Genomic DNA, 21265 nt, shown 5'->3' with positions numbered 1-21265 from the left:
AAACGAATAACGNAACTCGCTNACCCTNNCAAATAAAATAAACGTTGAAATTATGATTAATAATATTTAATTAATAATAATATTAATGAGATATAAATCATTAATAATTTGAAAATCAAAACTTGTACAGAAGAATATTACTAATAAAAAGAAAGAAATAATTACCATAGAAAATAATTGAATAACTGTGTATAACTTATTATTAATTGCAATTTAATATATTATTATTTCATGAAGAAAATTAAAAAAATGATAAATACTAGATTTATATTAGATTTAGTACTTAACTTCATTGAAAAACATAAAGGTTAATTTTTTAATTAACTTGTTAAAATCGTATTTTTAAGTAAAAATTCTACACAACAATTTTCATTCGTTCTTGAATTTAATTTTATTATCTAAAGATTGTTTCTCATAATAATTGAAATAATACTTAAAAAATTGAAAAAAAAAATTCAAAGTTAAGCTGCAATATTCTCCTTCGAATGGACAATTGTAGCCTTCGATTTAAGATTGGAAACAAATTAAATATGTGTAAATATATCAAGAAATAGAAAAAAGAAAATTTTATGTAATTATAAAAATTTAATAATTTATCTAACTCAAATATTATATTTTTTGTTTTCAAACTCAAATTATAATTTTTTCATTCAGAAAATGATAATTTACAATATTACATACATAACAAAATAATTCCTTTGCAGAAGAAATTAAGAAAAAGGAACAATTCGATTTGAATATTATTCCAGAGATAAATTATACTTTAGTGGAATAAGACAATCGATTTGTTCTGTTCAAAAAATCGGTAGAGCTGCACGGGATTCAGTTTTCAATCCGTAGTAAATGTGGGGTTCGAACTGCCAGTATATCCAGCATATGGATTCGGAGGGCCGCCTCTACCACCATTACCACCACTATTGCCATCATTATTGCTATCACCATTGCTATCACCATTATTTAATTTCAACTTTTTGGATTTGCAACTGCTACTAGAACAACAAGAAGATTTCTTTTCTGATTCCTCTGATTGCTCATTACCTCCATCGCCCTCTTGTGTTCTAGGTGGTTCTGTTGGCATTTCTTCACCAAATCCTCCGTAATAACCAGTTACAGACCAAACATGTTTAGGTTGAGTCGGGTTTCCAATTTCTATAGATCCGCGATTAGAACTACTTGAGCAGCAACTATCATCAGAAGAACAAGAAGAAGAACAACAACAACATAATCTTCTTAAAAATCTTCTCGGAGAACTTAATTTAATAAGAGAATGATCAACATGGGTATTTAAACTCAAAATTTGATCATGGATTCCAAGGAAATTTGACAAAAAAGCCAAACATAATACTAGAGGAATAAAATTTAACTTTACTGTATTCATTATTAAAAAATAAAATTTATGTAAAAACTGACATTCATATGATCAGCAAGGAAGAAAACTGTCTCAATCATAATTAGGCGGTTCTTAAGACGTTTTAAAAAAAAAATATTTGATCATTCAAAGAATAGAATTAAAGTAACTAATCATTCAATTTTAAAACACAAGTCATTACAATATACTCAATTATCATATAAAACTAGTTTTAGATAACTGAGCTCAAAAACATTAAAATTTAGGACCAAGAGCGGCTTTGTCGGAGCATTTGTTAGGTAGTAATTAACATATTGTAAGGATTTCGTAGTAATTTTTATGCATAGTCTAGTTTCAATTATCTCTTACAAAACTTACATGGCAATATCAGTGGGTTAAAATATGATTTAATGCGAACAATAGCAATTTATTGTTTTGAGTTATAAACTCCTTTGAGTTTGCGGGAAAGTAGGGCAGCAGAACGTTCTGGGTTATAAGGATCTCCAACAGGGGGTTTCTTTGGAAGAGGAGGTGAACTCAAGAGATGATGATTTACACTTTGAATATTGCGAGGTAAGGAACTTTTTGGTTTTGGACGAGTGCCATCAAAGGAAGAAAAATCAATTGTTTTAGGCTTATAACTCGGAGATCCAAACAATTTTCTACAACCTCTGAGTAAAGTTGGAAGTCTACTAGGGATATTCATTTGAAGAAGAGAAAATTCATTATATTTTTCATTTGTAAATTCAATTTCATGGTCAGAATATATCATAAAGTATGAAAGTAAACCAACAACGATGCATAAATTCATTAATAACTTTTGGTAATTCATTTTTTTTTTTTATTTAATTTAGTTCTGGAATATATACACAAAGTTTGCTAACTTCTTTACCTGGAATCTATTATTTATTATTTTATTTTATTCTTACTATTTGTATCCAACTTTACAAGATCAATTAAACAGTCTGTTCATCCCGCCTTGTGCGTTTATTAATCTAATTAAACTTGTATTATGATGAACAATTATAAACTCACTTGATAATTACAAAACTATCTCATGAACATTATAATACGTAAAGTCACAACTATTCAGAATAAATAAATAACACTGCACTTAACAAAAAGTCATTTTTTGTGAAACAAAAAACATCACCCCCTTACATACATGAAAATATCCTTAAGATAATACGCAATCTCACTAGTACTACTTACACATAGGTAATTTAAAATACAAAACCAAACATTCAATTTTAAACATCAGTAGCTATTAGTTTATTAGTCTAATAAACTAGATAGCGATGATGAACGTGTAGGTGGTTTTGGAGGACCACCAGGAGGTTTTTTAACGATAATTTTACCACTGCTACCGTCTCCACTTGAACTTACAGGTCCATCAGGAGACGAATTTGAACTTGAACTTGAACTTGAACTTGAACTTGAACTTGAATCTGAACTTTGACTTGGATCTTTTTTAGGGCCATTATCTCGGCCTCTCACTCCTCCTCTTCTTCCAAGTGGACAATTTGGTTTTCGTCCGCCATCTGTTCCATCCAGATCTCTCAGTCTTGGAGTTGGAACAGGTGCTTTACCTAAACCTTTTGGAGGATTACCACCTAAATGTCTCGTTCTTGGAAGAGGAACGGGTCGTCCATCTGGACTTGATCCACTAGCACCCTTCTTTCCTGGTGGCGGTGGAGGTACGAAACTTGGCGGACCTTCATCTTCGGGATCACTATCATTAGAATTCGAGCCAGTATTGCCCAATGAAGCAGTTAACTTTAATAAAGAGAATTTTGTTAAACTATCGGTCGAGAAATTCTCAGAGAAAGTGCTCTGATAATTAAAGGTTAAATATAAAAGCGGAATTATTATATATAGATAAAGACAGGCATTCATAATTTCAAACCTTTAAATCCTCTCAAAAACAAAATATATTTGACAAGTACTTTAGTCTTCTCAAAATTTTATACTCGTCTATAATTAAAAGAAGTCAAGGTAAAAGAAAATCTTATTTTTATATCTGAGTAAATCATTGAGACGAGCGGGAGGGGGGCTAGACGGATTAAAAAGCACTTATCTACATTTCAAGATAGAAGTTACAATTCATTTAAAGAAACTAGAATGTTTTTTTTAAATTGAATTAATTATATTAAGAACTTAACAGACATTAGTCTTTGTAATTGTTAAAAAAATCGAGTTAGAAAAGCGAAAATTGTAGTTCTATGTATTTTGATGCGCTATATATGAATATTTTTAGGTTAGTGCTACTATTCTTAAGTTTCCACCAAGTTTGGTTAGTCAACGGCTTTATTGAGTTTTATTATGTGAATTAATACACCAGAGTTTAAATATCTTAAGTGTAAATCTCGCATATTATTGGTATGTGGATGTTGTGTACCCACTAAATGTAATACTTAATACAAACATTCACAAATACTAAAAATGAAACTTCAAACATAAACTTAATAATCGTACTAAAACAGCTAAAAACTTTAGTTACTTATTTTCACGCTAGCACAAATTAATAAGGTAAATACTCGACACTAGTAACATAATCTGCACTTCTTTTCTTTAGAAAACATAAATTGTTATTTACCTTAATAAGACCCATAATAATCATACTCATCAAAAATTGACGTGAATTAAAACATTAATGTTGGAAACCACAACTATTGGCAGGAAAACTGAAATATTGTATGGTAGTTAGTTTTAAAATCTTCCTTTCAATTTACTACACCTTGGAGTTGTTTTATAAGGGCTCGGTGGTCTTGGGGATGGATCACCAAATTGACTTGTATCTCCTCCAGAATCAGAGCCAGAGTTTGAGGAACCACCTTGATTTCCTCTTCCCCGTGGTCTCCTTCTTCCAAGGCGCGGAGATTTTAAGTTTGCTCCATCAAATGGGCCTAATTTTCCATCACTTTCAGAGTTAGAATGTGTGGGCTTTCCTTTATTTCCGTATCTCCACGGGTTCCTTCTGCGAGGGCGTGGAGAACTTAAACTTACTCCAGCAAATGGATTCGGGTCATTTCCCTCGTCTCCTTCAGGGTCATTTCCCTCGTCTCCTTCAGGGTCATTTTCTTCGTCTCCTTCAGGGTTATTTAAGGATGAGGATGAACTAGAAGAGTCATTACAACCTGTTCCATCTGGACGATCTCCTGTACCTTTAAGGCTTTCTTCATCATTTGAAGGACCACTAGAGCCTAAATTCAACGATTTCAGTTTAATCAATGACATTTTTGAATGTTCGTCAACTCTGCCAAGCTGATTGAATGTGGTATAATTCAATAAACAAATTAAACATAGAAACACATATAAAAACTTCATTTTTAAAACCAGAGTTATTAACAAATTTTGAAGAATGATTAGGTTACTTTTTCTACTAGTTTAAAAATTGAAATACATTCTTTATTCGAGAATTGAAAAAAAAAGAAGTAAATTTCGTTAAGATACACTGATGGAAAAAAATATATAATAAAATATGACCGCCATTTTTAATTAAAAAGTTATACGTATATATATATATATATAAATATATATATATATATATATATATATATATATATATTTATATTTATATTTATTTGCTATAACGAATGTAAATTTATTGACTTACAAATCAATAATGAATTGTCTCTATAAAGTTTTAATTCGCATGCTTCTTAATAAATATATATTTTCAGTTATTTTTAATTGAATTTAATGTTATCATTATTTTGAGCTAGCATCTTAGATACTAAATATTATTACTTTTTTTTCGTTCATAACAATATAAAAAAAGTATTTATACTAAATAATTTATCACTTTTTCACTTTATTTGTATTATTATATGGGGAAAAAATGAATGCATTATATTTAATAGGAAGGAATCGACATTACAAAGTTTGTTGTGAGAAAAAAAAATTTACCACTAGCGTGTTTGTAATTTTTAAAAACTTAGTTAATTTAATTCCGAATATTAGCCTATTTTTTTTTAATTACTTGAGTAATAAATATATATTTGAATGATCATCAAATCGATTATCAAATTAGCTAAAGTAAATGATATATCACACTCCTCCCTTCTGTGGAATGAAGATTACAAGTATTGTTTGACTTCATAAAACGGTATATATTTAGAAAAAAAAGAAATGTATTTAAAATTCATTTGTGTTTTTAAAGTAATACTTTCTTAATTAAGTTTTGACTTAACTTAATTTATAGTTAAACCATAGATTAAATTGAAAAGAATTTTATTATTTATTTATTGTATTTTTATTTATAAATTAACTGAATAGCAATATTACTTGGTATGAACCAAATTTGTTTCTGTATTTTATATTGATAAACTTTTATTTAAAAAGATTACACAACATAAATATGCAAATTTTCTATTTCAATTGTATAATTTTCAGAATAGAAACAAATTATATTAAATATCTTTCACTAAATTAGATTTAAATACTTATATTTTTGATGAATTATTAATCTATTTCTACATACATTAATCCATGAAATTTACTTTAGATTCAACCCAACAAACAATTATTTGTATGAACTTAGTTGATTAATAAACATCTTAAATTGCCAAAAAAAATAAAATAAATACACTTGAAATCAAACCAAATTACAAAATAACACTCATTTAAAATCAAACAATTATTATGTCAATTCTTCGTCAAATTTAAAAACCGGTGAAGGAGATCTTGACCTTGATTTTGACCTCGACTTGAATTTTGACCTTGACCTTGATTTTGACCTTGACCTTGATTTTTTACCTGTTTTACGCCCACGATGTCCCCTTTTTCCTGATTCTTTATTTGTACTAGTTTCTCTATCCTCATCTTCAGAAGAACTTGACGATGACGAATATGAGGATGAAGAAGTTGATGATGATGATAATGAGCTTGAACTACTTGAATGGCGAACGCATGAAGATACAGAAGGCGAACGCATTCCTAAAAATCCCAATTTAGAAGCAGATGCACTTGGGCTACATGGCGATGGAAAAGAAGGCGTCGACTGCCCTTGATTAGAACCTGGTCTTACTGGTATGGGAATGGGCTCACTAGTTGAAGAATACCCCGAATATTGAGATGTTGAAGATACAACTGGACCAGAACTAGGAACAGGAATATTACTTGGATCTGGATTTGGAACAGATTCCATACTATTACTAGAGGAACTTTCAGAAGATTCGTCGTTGCTATTAAACGCAGGGTTATCAACTGCAAATACCACTACATCTTGAGTTGATAAATCATTACCATTACCCCTGCAACAACAAAGCCTTCTGCAAAGATTTGGTCCAAATGAGATTCCATTTCTAAGTTTCAAAAATGAAACTCTGTCTTTAACAACTATATCTCTTTCATTTCTATGCTCAAATGATAGAAAAGAAAGTGAAAATACAAATATTATCAATATCAAACAATTTCTTAATTGCATAAATAGTCTACTCGAATATTCTTTTTGAAAATTAAATTAATTCAACATAAATAGTTAAAGTGAAACAATGATAAGAAAAGTTTTAACAATTAAAATCAAATTATGTCTAACATTGAAAACCTTGATTATTATTCTCAAATCATATTAATTTATATCTATCAATACATTTATTTAAATATATACATACCGGTATGCTTAATTTTTTTGTAATTTTCCCTCCAAAAAACCGGGAACTCAAACAAAACAAATCCTATCTTTATTGCAGAGATACCTAATGTATTTGTTAATAAATAAATAGAGACGGTAATAATTGAGATATATACTATTCAAACATTTAAAAAACACGATATATCTTATTTGAGAGAAAAAAAATTAATCAAAATTATCATTAAATAAAGTTTTGTAACAGTTGACACACAAAATAWKCATAATTCTAAAATTCCATTTGGTTATTACTTTAAACATTAGTTTGTATAAGAAATAAGCATGAGTAGATATAACCATTGATAAAATTTACTTTAAATATGGTTATTTTCAGAGAATTCTGACTTTATGATACTTTAATCAACTCACTCAAATCATCTCGCTAAAACACAAATACTTGATCCGAACCAACTTTATTTACAATAATTAGGCCCATTTCTGTATTGTACACAAACATATGTAACCATTACATGATATTAGGAATCATTGCTAGTAGTTTCAGTCTTTCTAGTAGTCGTGGTAGTAGTAGTACGTACATTAGGAATGAATTCAGGAGGATCTGGGTCTGAAGGAGGAAATCTTGTTGCTGTATTTGTAAAGCCAGAAYATGCCCCAACCTCTGGTTGAAAAGTTAGTAGTTCGGTGTAAAGACCAGGATGGCTTGGGTGGCTTTTAGAAACATCAACTTTCTTTCTTTTAGATGATGATGATGATGATGATGATGATGATGATGAGCTTGAGCAACATTTGGGATCTTCCTCATCATTACCATTAGTGCCTCCAGAATTACTTTCATCTGTATTAGAGATGGGATTGTAAGCTAACAAGACAGGGACGCCAGATCCTGCACCTTCATTTTGATTTTGAAGTTCATCATCTTCATTTTCAGAAGAAGCTGAACAACAGCAAAGAAGACTTCTAAGTTTTGGACAACGAGGTGCTTTTATTTGCAGAATTGAGAATTTATATTCGGATGGATGTACTTCATTAATGGTGAAAAAGGCGGAATTGATTATTAGAATAAGAAGAATTGCATAGAAATAATTTGTTATAAAAGTCATTTGATTTTTTTTCTTTTGAAAAAAATACGGTCGATAGGATGAATATTATTTATTTGAATAACTAATAATCAAGAGATARTTAATATTATAGTTACCGCTTGATATACAATATTACCTTTACTTGATATTTATTTGTTTTAATCATTATAAATATACAATATTTAATATATAAATAAATATTGTCTTAATTAGCGGCATTAGAAATATTTATGACCCTCTTTAATCATTGGAAAACAATTCAACAGGATTTTATTTATTTTATAAATATCTTAAAGCCTTTACTGTGAAACAGGGTTTAAATAATTATAGGGTTTATATAAATAAAAGGGATTTCTACTTGTATAATTTTTGTGATTAATTAAATTACACGCACATTAACACATGATTTAAATATTGTAATTTTTGTTTATTGCTAAGAAATAATTTTTATACCATATAATTACCAAGATAAAATTACTGTAAATGTGGTAATTTATAATATTATATTTTTGTTTTATAGAACAAGACTTTTGACCTCTTGATCATCTCAATAAATCATTCAGGTTTTAAGACTGTGCACGCCAAGCATTATTATTAAGTTTCTGAATTCTGCTCAATAGATTTCATAACTTGACATTAATTTGATGGCAAACCAGTAATTAAACGACTTTCTATAAATTTGGCAACTTTTTATTTAATTATTTTATGGTGTTATACTTGCTTATTTTTAGAATTGAATCATTAACTAGATTCCATTTTCATTTAATATATAAAGCAATGAATATTGCTACTGTTAAGCTGAATTAATTATTTACTTACCAATCTAAACATCATATTTTCTGGTATAGCTATTAATAATTTCTGTATTTGAATTTAACAAGAAAAGAACTTGGGATTTTATCTTAATTATATATTAAAATGTAGTAAAAATCTTTTATTATGTAAGCATATATACAATATTTAATTTACTAAATTATTTAAATGCTGGTTCTAACTCATTACAAGAACTATAAACTAGAGTACAAACATGGGTTCAAATATAATAAAGTAAAGTACATATAAAATATTCAAAAAAAAAAAAAATAAAATTAGTTATAATGCATAGTATTCACACGATATTCATTCTCAATCAAATTACGATTAAATTTGTATTACTATAATAAAATCTCGATTCATTTAACAAGTACAGTGTTGATGGCAAACCCAACCAACATAAAATTTACAAAACCATTATCTTTTGATGAATTCAGATTTCTTTATTCAAATAAACATAATTAATCTCAATGATTGAAATTTGGCGATGATTAAAATTTAGTTTCAATTTCTTCACTATTATCTTCATTTTTCGTAGTATCAGGTCTTTCCAATCCTAACATTACTCTTAATGGTGGAGAGCTTGAAGAAGGAAGTCCTCCTACGGTGGATTTAATTCCAGAACGCGGCTTATTTCCTAAATCAAATGTCACTCTTTTTGGACTGACGCCCTGATTACCTTCTTGAGACTGTGAATTTTGTCCGGTTTTCTTAAGGCATGAACGAGCTGGCGGGGGTGGTAGGGTAAAACCTTTTTTTTTAGATGGTTTCTTTTTGCACTTCCCCCTGCAACATCCAAAACATCTCATCAATTTTCGGATGGAGGGTCTTCTTAAATTCAGAAAGGAGTGGTCAAGAACTACTCGATTGGTTGTTTCTTGCTCATTATGCTCGTAATTGAACAAGAAGAGTATTAGAACTAATGTTGTTAGGAGTGACCTGAACTTTTTTATTGACATGTTTTCACTATATTGCGGAGAAATTGCAGTACTTTCTTAAAATAATTATAATCATGAATTCTATATTGTTTTTGCCAATATTGTTTTACTTTTCTTTAAATGATCACCGAGTAAATAGAAGTTTGTGGGCGTATATGCGGCTTTCATACGTATTTCCTGTTAATGTCTTGAATGAGTAATGAAAGGAGTCTTATATTTAGATGGAAATTAATCCACGTGATTAAATTATTAGAATTAACTTTCTATTTATTTTTAATTTATCGAAGTAAACGTTTCATTTAAATCCTATGTAAAATTGTTTACCAAACCAAACCATAATTTCTTAGTGAAAATGTTCAAATTCTTATAAGCAAGCAAAATAAAACATTAATAAATTTTGATTTTTTTTTTTTTTTTTTACATTTAAAATATTAACATTGTAAAAGAGTTAGAATTTTTCTTACATAATCATTTTCATGTTAAATTCATATATCTATGATAGTAATTATTGTTAAATATATAAATTGATCTTAATATTTTTGAATCTATTTATTCTAAAATCATTGGCATTCAAAAATTAATAATTAATTTTTGAACTTCATCAATATAATGAAGATATGAATATTTATATATATATAAGAACTAGTTAGTATTTTCTTTTTATTTTTTGAAAATAGGGGGAATACTTTGTATCAAGAAAATATTTACTTTTCAGGCTCATGACTTAAATGAATTAATAGATATTTAATATATTTAAAAGACTTGACTTAATTATTTAAAAAGTTTAATATCTTTACATCTCTTTTTAAAAGAAAATTTTAAGAAAATAAGTTTTCTTGCAATATTTTCTTGATTTAAATAACTTTGGAATACTCAAAAATTTTGTTATAATTTATGCTATAATTATCTAAAGATTAAATCAAACTTTTTAAATCGGGTAGTTTTACCATTTAAATAAATAAATTTAATAGAAAATTTTTGTTGAGAAAAATATGCTTACTAATAAAAATGTTTGACTTTTGAATACTAAAAGCATTATCATTTTTTTTTTTTTTTTTTTTTAAAATTATCTAAATAAAGTTTTCGTAGAAAGCTCTCATTAACAACTGCTAGAAATGGTGTAAGGTTATTAAGGTAATTCTGAATATTCTAATGAAATATTACGAAAAAAATTGTAATCTTTGTATTTTATACATTTATTTCGTAACTTCTGGAAGTTCTCATTAATTTTAATGATTTATATTTTTTAAAAAAAATAATCAATCAAGTATTTGTTATTCCATTTATTTAATTACATGAACATTTGGCTACTAAAGTATAATTCTTTTTTTTTTTTTTAGTTTCCTAATATTTTATTATTTTTGTGTTACCGGAATTAATACAATTATGTGGTTGTGTCTCATTATAATCATTAAAATTCAAATTGACATGTTTTGGCTTTCTCATTTTTGTGTATATAAAAAATAAATATATATATATTTATAAAAAAAAAAAAATTGAAATTTTGAAAAACTTAAATATTCCATTAAATCAATTTTTATTTAACATCAAACTCCTTGATTTAAAAGTCAATATTTGAAAAAAAAGGAATATATGTACTTGAATATATTATTTTTGTTTCTAGATGTGTTATTTACAAATATACTATATTATTTTCTATTATTAAGATGCAAGAAGAAAGTAACTAATTCTGAATTTATATTACTATTGCTGGGAATTCCAATAAATTTATTGGTAAGTTTGTTATGTTACAAATTTTTTAAAAAAAACTATCTAGACTTTATTGTAAAGATAGTTTAACAAAATAATGAATAATTAATACAAATAATTGCAATATTATTGTCTAGTCCTACTTATTTATAGAAAATGTATTCAAGTGCTCTCTTAACGTATTAATTTGTTTACTTTTACATCGTATAATAATTCCTTCAATTACTGGAGGAATTGCATGTGGAAAGACTCAAGTTTCAAACTTTTTAAAAGAAAATGGTTTTGTGATAATTGACATGGATATAATTTCAAGACAAATTGTTGATATTGGAAAACCTGCATACTTGTAAGTTTCATACTTTACTTTAACTTGGTTATGTATTTGAATATTTAGTTCATATGAAACCAAGTTAATAAAGATTTGTTTGAATTTTGTAACTAGATTAATATTTCATTAAATCCATAATTGATTAATAATAAAATAGTGAAATTTTGAGAGAATTTGGAGATAATTTAGTAAACCAAGATGGTAGTTTGAATAGGAAACTTCTAAGATCAATAATTTTTGAAGATCCACTTAAAAGAAAGAAATTGAACATGATTACACATCCCAGAATTTTTGCTGCAACTTTATATGAGATTTTTTATTTCAGGGTTTTTGTTTTGCTAACAAGATTTCAAAATGTTAAAACTATCCTTGTATCTCCTCTACTTTTTGAAAGCAAAGTTTTCACATGGATTTGCTCACCAATATATGTAGTATCGGCAAATAGAGAACAGCAGATCAAATATTTAATGGATAGAGATTCTTGTACTCAAACTTTAGCAGAAAATATGATTGATTCACAAATGAGCCTGAAAACAAAGTGTGAACTGGCAGATAAAGTTTTATGGAATAATGACAGTATACATGATCTGAAGATTCAAATAAAGAAAGAATTTTCTATTTTATAATTCAATAATTATACATATTACAATGCTAGAAACAAATAGATGCAATTACAATATTTATTGACCCTCCATTTTTATTTTTTATTAATTATTTATTTACTTTTTCATTTCATTTTTCCATCTTCACAAGAATATTTTACCTGCATGCACGGGCAGTAGACGTGACGCATCGGGCAAAGTTACCATGTAAAAGAAAAAAATGTTATATGTGTAAATTGGAAGAGATAATAGTAAATAATAGCAAAGGTAAATATAAAGATATTAAATATAACTTAGACCATTATTAACATTATTATTGTTGCAATAATAATATTTTAGTACAAGGATAATAAAATTGGTCATTTTTCCCTTAAAATCACGCTGTGCATACATATTTTCATCTTTGTACTCCAAGATCATATTTATTTTCATTAATAACACATTTACAGAGAATAAAGGCATATTATATTGTGATCAGATTGATTTTTTCTATAATCAAAAATTCTTCCTTAATTAATAACATAAGTATCTAGACAAATAGCAATAAAATGGGTAGTACTCTTTCGTCAGGATGCTGTTCTGGAAGAGAAAGTGAGGAGGCAAAGAAGTTAGCCCAAGAAAAGATGAATAGAAGTGAAGCTTTAGGAGATGATATTTCCAGGTTTGATTTAGCATATGATAAAAATGATATACAAGAATTTATTAACCTTTTATCTTCAACCCAACCAATTGATAAATTAGATGAACCAATGCATCCTTGGGCAGCTGATCCTAAAACTGTTGGAGCATTAGCTGCAACTCAATTGGCAATTCTCGCTGCAAGAGACAGCCAGCCAGAACTCAAAGATGAAATTAGAAAGAAAGGTGGAATTCAAGGTCTATTAGAGTTACTTAAAAGCAAAGAAGAAGATAGAATTGATGGTGCAATTGTAGCGCTTTCATTTCTAAGTGTTAACAACGTTGAATGTTGTAACGTCATGTTTGATTGCGGGGTGCTTCCATACTTAGTAAAATGTATGTCAAGCGAAATAGATGGACTTAGAGCAGCTTCCGCACAAACAGCTAGAAATATCTTCATATTAGGACTTAATCAGAGAAAAGAATTTATGAGACTTGGTGGAATTACAGTATTAGTAAGTCTTCTCAATCCCCCTACAAAAAATGTTGATAAGCCAGAAAGTTGGTATACTCCCTTGGAAGCAGTGTATCATATTGAAGATCTAATTATTGACCAAAACGAAGAATTATTGGAATATACACGCGCTATTCGAAAATGTGGAGTCGTTGAGAAACTACAAATTCTTACCAAAAGCAACAACAGAGATGTCTCAGAAGCAGCAGAAATTTTATTAGCTAGAGTTGCTGAGTGATCTAACATATCAAGTCTGTGAGAAAAATATACATATATATACCAAAAATTCATACAATTTTTTTTTATTATTAAGTTTGATTATTTACATATAATTTATTCACATTAAATACTATTTTCCCTTTAGAATAAGCATTAGTTCACTCTAATAAAGCACATATTTCACACAGTATATCGAGTCATCGAACTGATTAATCCTAAATCACTAAATTTAACCTCATATAAATATGAATTTATCAGAATAGATCGATATTTCCCTTTAAAGTGTAACTCAATCAATATGGTAATTTATATTAGATGAACAAGAAATATTTTAGTAAGAAGAAATATGACTTGTTTTTCTTCTTTAAATATTAATTTGCTATTTATTTTTTTTTTTTTGTATTTACTACAAAAATATTTGTGTTTAGGCGCCATTTTATTAAGTATATTGTTTAATATTTAAAACTAACTTTATGAGACGTAATTTAATAGGAAAAAAATTTGACATAAAGCCTTGCTTTCTTTTTTTTTGGAAAGAAGATTTATTAAAAAGTTTGAAATATACTCTGGTTCTAATACTTGGGTATATAAAATACACTTATATACTAGAATAATCTAAGCTCTAACTATTAGTAACTTCTAGAATTGAAGAGGGAAATATATGCATATGAATTATGTTTAAAGTTACTCGTGAAGAATTAGGTGAAGATATTGATCTTTTGGAGTATTTAAGTGACTCCACATATGATGGGGAGGAAACTGAAGAATATATTTCCAAGAGATGTAATACAATAGAAGAACCACTGACTTTATCAGACTCATTTTCTAAAAGCTTTGTTATTTTCGGACTTCCATGTATTGGCTCAGATAAATATGAGAGATTTCTTAAAGCTCTTAGAACAATTATTAATCAAACCCTTAAAATGATGAGAGTGGAGTATGACGAAAATTTTTTACTTGATGTACCTCAGGATGTAGATGGAAGCACAAAAGGAGTTGCTATATTGACATTTTCGAATTCATTCCAAGCAGAAACTGTTTGCCAAGCACTTTCAAAGGCACCATTTGATAAACAGACAAAATTTAATACAGTAATGTTTGATGATGTAAAAAGAATTATTGAACAAGATGAATCAGCTCCAGGACATTTTGAAACTCTATACCCACCACCGACTTTATTCAGTCGAGATGATGTAAGAAATTGGTTAATGGGGCCAAGGTGTAGAGAACAATTTGTTATTAGATACCAAAGCGCAACTGAGATCTATTCATTTGATTCTATTCAAAGAATTCCTGAATTAATTTATGACGGTGAAAGAGCTAAAGGAGGAAAAAGAGTTTGGACAGATTTTTCTGTGCAATGGAGTCCAATGGGTTCTTACTTAGTGACATTCCATCGTCAGGGTGTTGCACTTTGGGGAGGTGATGATTGGGATAAGAAGATTAGATTTGAACACAAAGATGTTAAATTCATTGATTTCAGCCCAAATGAAGAATATTTATTAACATGGGATGGTTCTTCTCCAGATTCAAGGTTTGATAAGGCAGTAAAAGTATGGCATGTACTTTCTGGACGACTTTTAAGATGCTTTTCCACACCAACTATGACACTTAACAATAATGGAACTGATAGTGGTTTACATTTCCTTTGGAGTCCAACTGGAAATTATCTTGCACATTGCTCCGATAAAGGAGAACTTTTTGTCTATGAATCTTCCACAATGACTCTTGTAGAAGATCCTGCTACAGGTAATAAGAACCCATTAAAGTATCCACTTCAGTTCTTTGATTGGTCCCCTGAAGAAGACAACCTTTCAATTTGGTGTCCAGAAAGAGGAGATACACCAGGTAGACTTACTTTGCTTTCTATTAAGAATAGAAAAGAGTTGGCAATAAAGAATGTCTTTAATGTTAGAGAGGCATCTGTCCACTGGCAACCAAAAGGTCAGTATATGTGTCTTAAGGCTCTAGTTTCTAGAAAAGCTGGTAAAAAGGCAAAAAAAGAATATACTCAGCTTGAGATCTTTAGAGTAAAAGAGAAAAATGTTCCTGTTGATACTGTACATATTGAAGGTGTTACTGTCAAGTGCTTATCCTGGGAATCATCTAATAGATTTGCCATTGTTGTTGTAGATGATGTTACAAGATCCCAAACACTGAGATTTTACCAAGTGAATGCAACACAAACTGACTTTGTATGCTCATATTATTTAACATCTCCTGTTGACACAATTAAATGGAGTCCACTTGGTAGCTATTTTGTTTTAGGTGGATCTGGAGGAAATTTAACATTCTGTCAGCTCACAAATGAAAACAAATTTGATATCTTGCAAAAAGATGAGCATTTTATGTGTAACTGGATTCAATGGGATCCTACCGGTAGATATGTTACAACAGCTTTCCAATCAAAGTTAGCTGAAGGTGCATATAAATACAGCACAGAAACAGGTTTCATAGTTTGGTCTTTCCAAGGCAGACAACTTTACAACTCACCATTGGAGACATTTTACCAATTTATTTGGAGGCCTCATCCCCCTTCACTTCTTTCACAAGAAAAGTTTGATGAAATTCCTAGAAAACTTAAAGATTACAGCAAAAAGTTTGATGCTGAAGATGAGGCTGTCAGATCTGAAAAGAGAAATATTGTTCTCCAAAAGAGAAAAGTCAACGAGGATGAATTCAATGCTATTCTCCAAAAGATTCAAGAATGGAAGGTTCAGCAACCACTTTACAAAGAATGGCTTGCAGCAAAAGAAGTCCTACTTAATTCCTTACAATGGGAAGAACAAGAAGAAGTTATCGAGATTGAGCTTGAAACTATCCAGGAAGTTATTTCCACTGAGGTTTAGAAATGAGGCTATTCTATTTGTTTTCATACTTCCTACAATACATATCTACTTTAGTTTATATCATTCATTTCACTATATAGTATTTTTATAGTATTCACTAATTAGCTTATTATTATTTAACTCCTACTCATCAACTTTTTCTCCAATTTTTTTTTTTCATCTTTTTTTCATCTCACAATCGAGATCTATATACACAATATTTTCGTAAATTTTTTACAAAGTAGCGAGACGAGACAAAATTCCAGCGGTATAGTACCTGCCATTTTTTTGTCTTAGTAAATTTGGCGCCTGCTAAATAATAATTTATTAGTCAACTAATTAAATATATTAATAATATTATAATTAATACAACCGTATAAATAACAACATTAAACAGTGTAAAAGGCAATAACTTTCAATTGTTAAATAACTTTTATTTTACTAAACAATATTTTTAAATTTGTTGCAATAAAAGGTTGACGAAATGGGAGCAAACAAAGGTTTCATGTTAAAGAAGCGTCTCGGTAAGAAGATGAAGCAGAACAGAGCTGTACCACACTGGTTCCGCATGAAGAACGATACTGATATCAGATACAACGTTAAGAAGCGTCACTGGTTAAGAACTAAGCTCGGGATGTAAATTCTGTATATATATATTTTTTGAATGGATATATTATATGGAGTTCTGAATTCAAAAGATTTGCTTATGTTTGATTATCTTAACAATTTTTTGTTCAAACATTGGAGGAACTCTGATCTTTGGATGCCTAAGATTATTCATTAATTATGGTAGTTTTTATCATTATTAATCAATAGCTTCTTAATTTTATTCCCACACTATTGTTTTTGAATTCTTTAAGAAAGTTTGATTGTATAATACTGTTTCTTAATTCTGTCGTATGTTCACTTGATTTATATTATTCTCTTCAGAGTGATCTATACACATTTCTATCATATTTATACATTCTTGTAATCTCTCATCTAATGCTTTTGAGAAATCAAGTAGTTGAGTAACTTGTTGTGTCCAAATTGTGTATTTGCTTTTCATATTCTCGTCCTCATATTCGTTATCTAAAGTCTGGATCTCAACTAGAGTCTCCTCTATCCAAGAATATATCTTCATTCCTTTTTCCCCTTTAATATTTAAAATATTTTCAATTTCATTCTTTTCACATTGAAAATCTTTAATATTATCAAAATATCTTTTCAAGTCATAATTAAAACTACTTTCTTTCTTTGAAAGTTTCATTAATGTATTTTGGAACTCAATAATATCTTCTTTACTAACAGCATTATCTTCAGAATCCAAAGTACATTGATTCAACTGTTCAGCTGCGCTATTCAAAACTTTACTCAAAATTTTCAACTCTTTTCCTAATTTATCATGAAATTTATTCCTTATCTTACAATTATAACAATCCTCTATTTTGCATCTTACACTATTCAGACTCCATAATAGCCTCAACCTGTTTTTATTTTGTGTTAGTAGTGAAGTTATTTTTTGTAAAACCAAAATTTCTGTCTTACTACATTGAAATTCAGACTTTGGACTTAATTGAATTATACTCTGATTTTCACTTCGAGTGTTAATTTCATTTTCATGCAAGTACTTACTCATTCCTGATATTGGTGACCTAATAATATCTTGATATTCAACTGTTATCTTATCTAATTTCTCTTCTTTGACTCTTTTCTTATTTCTTAATTTTTCATTTTTCATGTTTAGATGTCTCAAAAAACGATTATTAATCTCTCCTTTATGATAATTTTCAGAATACTCTTTATTGCGATCAAAATAATTCAAATGCTCATTATATATTAAATGGTTTAACCTTTTCCTAATTAATTTAAATGCATTGAATTCTGAATTTAGTAGTTTATAAATGTCATCTGGATTAACAAAATCATTACAACAATTTGTTGATGAAAGTTTTGAACATACAATGTAACCACTATTATGAATTTCCTTGATCTTTTCCATCAAGCAATTAATATTCTCACTGTGTTCTTGGAAACTCTTATATAGACTTCTTATTTCAGATTTTTTATATAAGTAATCATGAAAGGAATTGCTAAGTTCCTCATTTTTATTAACACATGATGATAAGTATCTATTAATATAACTAAATACCTCATCATAATAAACTTTCTTTCTCCATGTTGACTCCCATTCTTTGGCTTGTTTTGAAAAATGGTACTCTGAGAATTTTAGGTTGCTATGCATTATAGAGCTATAAATATGATTTAACATATTTTTTAAATGTTTTCTCTTTAATGAAATTTCATTATAGTAAGTGAATGCCTCTGAATAACTTGCTTTATCACATTTTAAAACAAGTTCTGGTTTATTTGGAACCCATTTTCTAAGGCTGTTATCTGTAATTAAAATCCATTCCTTTGTATTACCCTTAATTCTTGAGTTGGTTTTTGATTTTCTTATTTGTATATAGTATTTTTCTAATTCTAAGTTCACTACTCTCAATAAATGGTTGTATTTCGTAATTTGCTTTTTTTTATCATTTATTTCTCTAAACTTATAAAAACAATCATTACAGAGTCCATATTCACATGAATTACATTCTTGTCTGTCAATGTTAAAATACGAAAGTTCAAAAACTTTAATGAAAGCTTGTAATGTTAGCTTAATTCTCTCTAGAATTTTTGCTCTAAGAAAAGGTGATAGCTGACCATTTAATTTCAATACTCTATCAATAAAAGGTTCTGATAAGTATTTCTCAACAGACCATAATCTACCATCCTTTCCAAAGTATTCAAATTCTGTTTTACTCTTTTTTCCCTGATCTCTAAACTCAGAATTAATCATAACTTGTTCAAAGCCACACAATTCTAAATAAGCCAAAATAACCTTGTAAAGTTTATTCTGAGCCTTAATATTATTTTCCAGGTTTTTAAGTTTAATAGAATTTTCGTAACATTTCTGACAGTCATTGTAAGAACAGAAATTACATTCTTTTCGTTTTAAATATACCCTTTTTTGAATTTCACTGGAAATTATTCTGCTCATAATTTCTTTGGATAACTCATTCATCAAAACTGAGCTATTAATGTCACACATGAAATCTTTATTACCAACTTGCAAATTTCTTGAGGAACCGTAAATCAACTTCTCAAGATCTACTTTATTTTTTCCATACTCTTTATACTTTTCAAATATTTTATTCATCTTTACATTATATTCATTTTTTGGCAAATAGCTGTATTCATAACTATAAGAATTTTTCCTAGATTGAGAATGATCATCCAATTTAATAGCATTGTTTTCGAAAAAATTATTACACAGCTGGATATCTTCTTCAATCATATTCTTTTCAGACTGATAGTACTTTAAAATACGTATTTGCGTGTCAATCATATCTCCAAATTTGGTAAAACCATTGAATGATTTCATATTGCATACTGAACATGTTCTTTCAAATAGAGACTCAATAAAAAACTTTACACTTCTAATTAAAAGTGATAACCTTTCATTTCTACTAACTAATTCTCTAAGTTTTTCTCCAGTGCATTCAATCATTTCTGGTTCTCCATAATTATTGTTACCAATAGTTTCTTTTTTTGTTTTTTGTGTTAAAATATCCATTTCTCTTTCAGCTTCATTCAACATTCTTTTTAATTCATTATAATTTGAATCAAAATCTAAAATATGATTATATTCTTTTGTTATGTTAAAGTTTGGTCTTCTTATAATTTTTTGCACTTTCTTAGTATCATTAACTCTACCCTTTAAATTTCTGTCAATGTTCTCATTTTCATAATAGTATTCAAAACCAAACTTATTAGAATGATCAACAAACTCTTTGAATAAAGATATTATCATTCTATATCTGTGTTTATACTTATTTAGTTCAATATATTTACTATTTAAATGTGATTGAAAGTCATTACATAAGCTACAGTCAGGGAAATCACAATGCATAATAAAAGAGCTCTCCAAGCTTCTAATATCATTTGAGGTTTGAAAGATCTTCTTTAAGGCGTTTTCCTTCATCTTAATAAGTTTTTTAATCCTGGATTTATACTTTTCCTTCTCTAAATCTTCCGAGATTAAATCTTGGACAGTAGATGTCTTATTTTCTGAATAATTATCCAAATAGGCATATCTATTCTTTTCATCAACAATTATGTCATTATAATTATTTCTGTTCTCTGAAATATCTAAATCATGGTTATCTTTGATATTTTCATAAAAATCCATATATTGTTCTCGTTCTTCCTCTTCTTCTAAAATCAAAAAATCAGTTTCCAATCTATTATTTGGTCCAAACAGCCTACTAGATTTACGAAGAATTGCATATTCCTCTGGGAAATTGGTTTCATTAAACAAAAGGATAACTTTTTTACCTCTTTGATTGTACCAACAATTTGGATTTTCTAATAATGTGAATAATTTTTGATCCAACTCAAATTCATCTTTAGCTCTACCAAAAGCATCATACTCTCTCAAAAATACATCCAAACTGGGAGCTACATAACCAGTATACTCGAATTGATTGTTACCTTCTTGATACCCATGAGATTCTGTTAAATAACTGGATATCAAGATTGCAAATAAAAATATTGCATTAATAGCTTTCATGATTAAATCTCGATACCAACCGTTTCTGATTGTAACTGTGTTTAACTAATAAGTTATTCTAAAGTCGTTTATTCAGCA

General features: G+C 28.4%; 12 protein-coding genes across 12 annotated transcripts; 4 read left to right on the top strand and 8 right to left on the bottom strand.

Annotated features, from left to right (window-relative positions):
• Positions 1 to 829: 829 nt before the first annotated feature.
• Positions 830 to 1378, bottom strand: cgd2_450 (signal peptide, serine proline rich, possible low mw mucin glycoprotein locus of 6 genes; the record flags this gene model as incomplete). The annotated part of the gene is made up of 1 exon (XM_625412.1): positions 830 to 1378. One exon carries the CDS (start codon positions 1376 to 1378, stop codon positions 830 to 832), a length of 549 nt encoding a protein of 182 aa, XP_625412.1.
• A 397-nt stretch (positions 1379 to 1775) lies between these two features.
• On the bottom strand, positions 1776 to 2180 carry cgd2_440 (signal peptide, serine proline rich, possible low mw mucin glycoprotein locus of 6 genes; the record flags this gene model as incomplete). The annotated part of the gene is made up of 1 exon (XM_625411.1): positions 1776 to 2180. The coding sequence occupies one exon, from the start codon at positions 2178 to 2180 to the stop codon at positions 1776 to 1778; it is 405 nt and encodes a 134-aa protein (XP_625411.1).
• A 443-nt stretch (positions 2181 to 2623) lies between these two features.
• On the bottom strand, positions 2624 to 3244 carry cgd2_430 (signal peptide, serine proline rich, possible low mw mucin glycoprotein locus of 6 genes; the record flags this gene model as incomplete). The annotated part of the gene is made up of 1 exon (XM_625410.1): positions 2624 to 3244. One exon carries the CDS (start codon positions 3242 to 3244, stop codon positions 2624 to 2626), a length of 621 nt encoding a protein of 206 aa, XP_625410.1.
• An 813-nt stretch (positions 3245 to 4057) lies between these two features.
• Positions 4058 to 4675, bottom strand: cgd2_420 (signal peptide, serine proline rich, possible low mw mucin glycoprotein locus of 6 genes; the record flags this gene model as incomplete). Its single annotated transcript, XM_625409.1, has 1 exon — positions 4058 to 4675. One exon carries the CDS (start codon positions 4673 to 4675, stop codon positions 4058 to 4060), a length of 618 nt encoding a protein of 205 aa, XP_625409.1.
• Positions 4676 to 5990: 1315 nt separating this feature from the next.
• On the bottom strand, positions 5991 to 6776 carry cgd2_410 (signal peptide, serine stretches, possible low mw mucin glycoprotein, locus of 6 genes; the record flags this gene model as incomplete). Its single annotated transcript, XM_625408.1, has 1 exon — positions 5991 to 6776. One exon carries the CDS (start codon positions 6774 to 6776, stop codon positions 5991 to 5993), a length of 786 nt encoding a protein of 261 aa, XP_625408.1.
• A 680-nt stretch (positions 6777 to 7456) lies between these two features.
• Positions 7457 to 8041, bottom strand: cgd2_400 (signal peptide, serine stretches, possible low mw mucin glycoprotein locus of 6 genes; the record flags this gene model as incomplete). Its single annotated transcript, XM_625407.1, has 1 exon — positions 7457 to 8041. The coding sequence occupies one exon, from the start codon at positions 8039 to 8041 to the stop codon at positions 7457 to 7459; it is 585 nt and encodes a 194-aa protein (XP_625407.1).
• A 1283-nt stretch (positions 8042 to 9324) lies between these two features.
• Positions 9325 to 9792, bottom strand: cgd2_390 (hypothetical protein; the record flags this gene model as incomplete). Its single annotated transcript, XM_625406.1, has 1 exon — positions 9325 to 9792. The coding sequence occupies one exon, from the start codon at positions 9790 to 9792 to the stop codon at positions 9325 to 9327; it is 468 nt and encodes a 155-aa protein (XP_625406.1).
• A 2286-nt stretch (positions 9793 to 12078) lies between these two features.
• Positions 12079 to 12435, top strand: cgd2_380 (COG0237: dephospho-CoA kinase; the record flags this gene model as incomplete). The annotated part of the gene is made up of 1 exon (XM_001388151.1): positions 12079 to 12435. One exon carries the CDS (start codon positions 12079 to 12081, stop codon positions 12433 to 12435), a length of 357 nt encoding a protein of 118 aa, XP_001388188.1.
• Positions 12436 to 12959: 524 nt separating this feature from the next.
• Positions 12960 to 13781, top strand: cgd2_370 (ARM repeats containing protein; the record flags this gene model as incomplete). The annotated part of the gene is made up of 1 exon (XM_625405.1): positions 12960 to 13781. One exon carries the CDS (start codon positions 12960 to 12962, stop codon positions 13779 to 13781), a length of 822 nt encoding a protein of 273 aa, XP_625405.1.
• A 655-nt stretch (positions 13782 to 14436) lies between these two features.
• On the top strand, positions 14437 to 16611 carry cgd2_360 (prtip-like IF39 eukaryotic translation initiation factor 3; the record flags this gene model as incomplete). The annotated part of the gene is made up of 1 exon (XM_625404.1): positions 14437 to 16611. One exon carries the CDS (start codon positions 14437 to 14439, stop codon positions 16609 to 16611), a length of 2175 nt encoding a protein of 724 aa, XP_625404.1.
• Positions 16612 to 17062: 451 nt separating this feature from the next.
• On the top strand, positions 17063 to 17230 carry cgd2_350 (60S ribosomal protein L39; the record flags this gene model as incomplete). Its single annotated transcript, XM_625403.1, has 1 exon — positions 17063 to 17230. A coding segment is annotated over one exon (168 nt), but the record flags the coding sequence as incomplete, so codon positions are not given.
• Positions 17231 to 17476: 246 nt separating this feature from the next.
• Positions 17477 to 21187, bottom strand: cgd2_340 (signal peptide, large protein; the record flags this gene model as incomplete). The annotated part of the gene is made up of 1 exon (XM_625402.1): positions 17477 to 21187. The coding sequence occupies one exon, from the start codon at positions 21185 to 21187 to the stop codon at positions 17477 to 17479; it is 3711 nt and encodes a 1236-aa protein (XP_625402.1).
• Between the last annotated feature and the right edge of the window lie 78 nt (positions 21188 to 21265).

This window comes from Cryptosporidium parvum, chromosome 2 (assembly GCF_000165345.1).
Source record: "Cryptosporidium parvum Iowa II chromosome 2, whole genome shotgun sequence".
In the NCBI taxonomy this organism is placed as follows: Eukaryota; Apicomplexa; class Conoidasida; order Eucoccidiorida; family Cryptosporidiidae; genus Cryptosporidium; species Cryptosporidium parvum.
The sequence above is the reverse complement of the archived record's forward strand: the minus strand, read 5'-3'. Positions and strand labels throughout refer to the sequence as shown.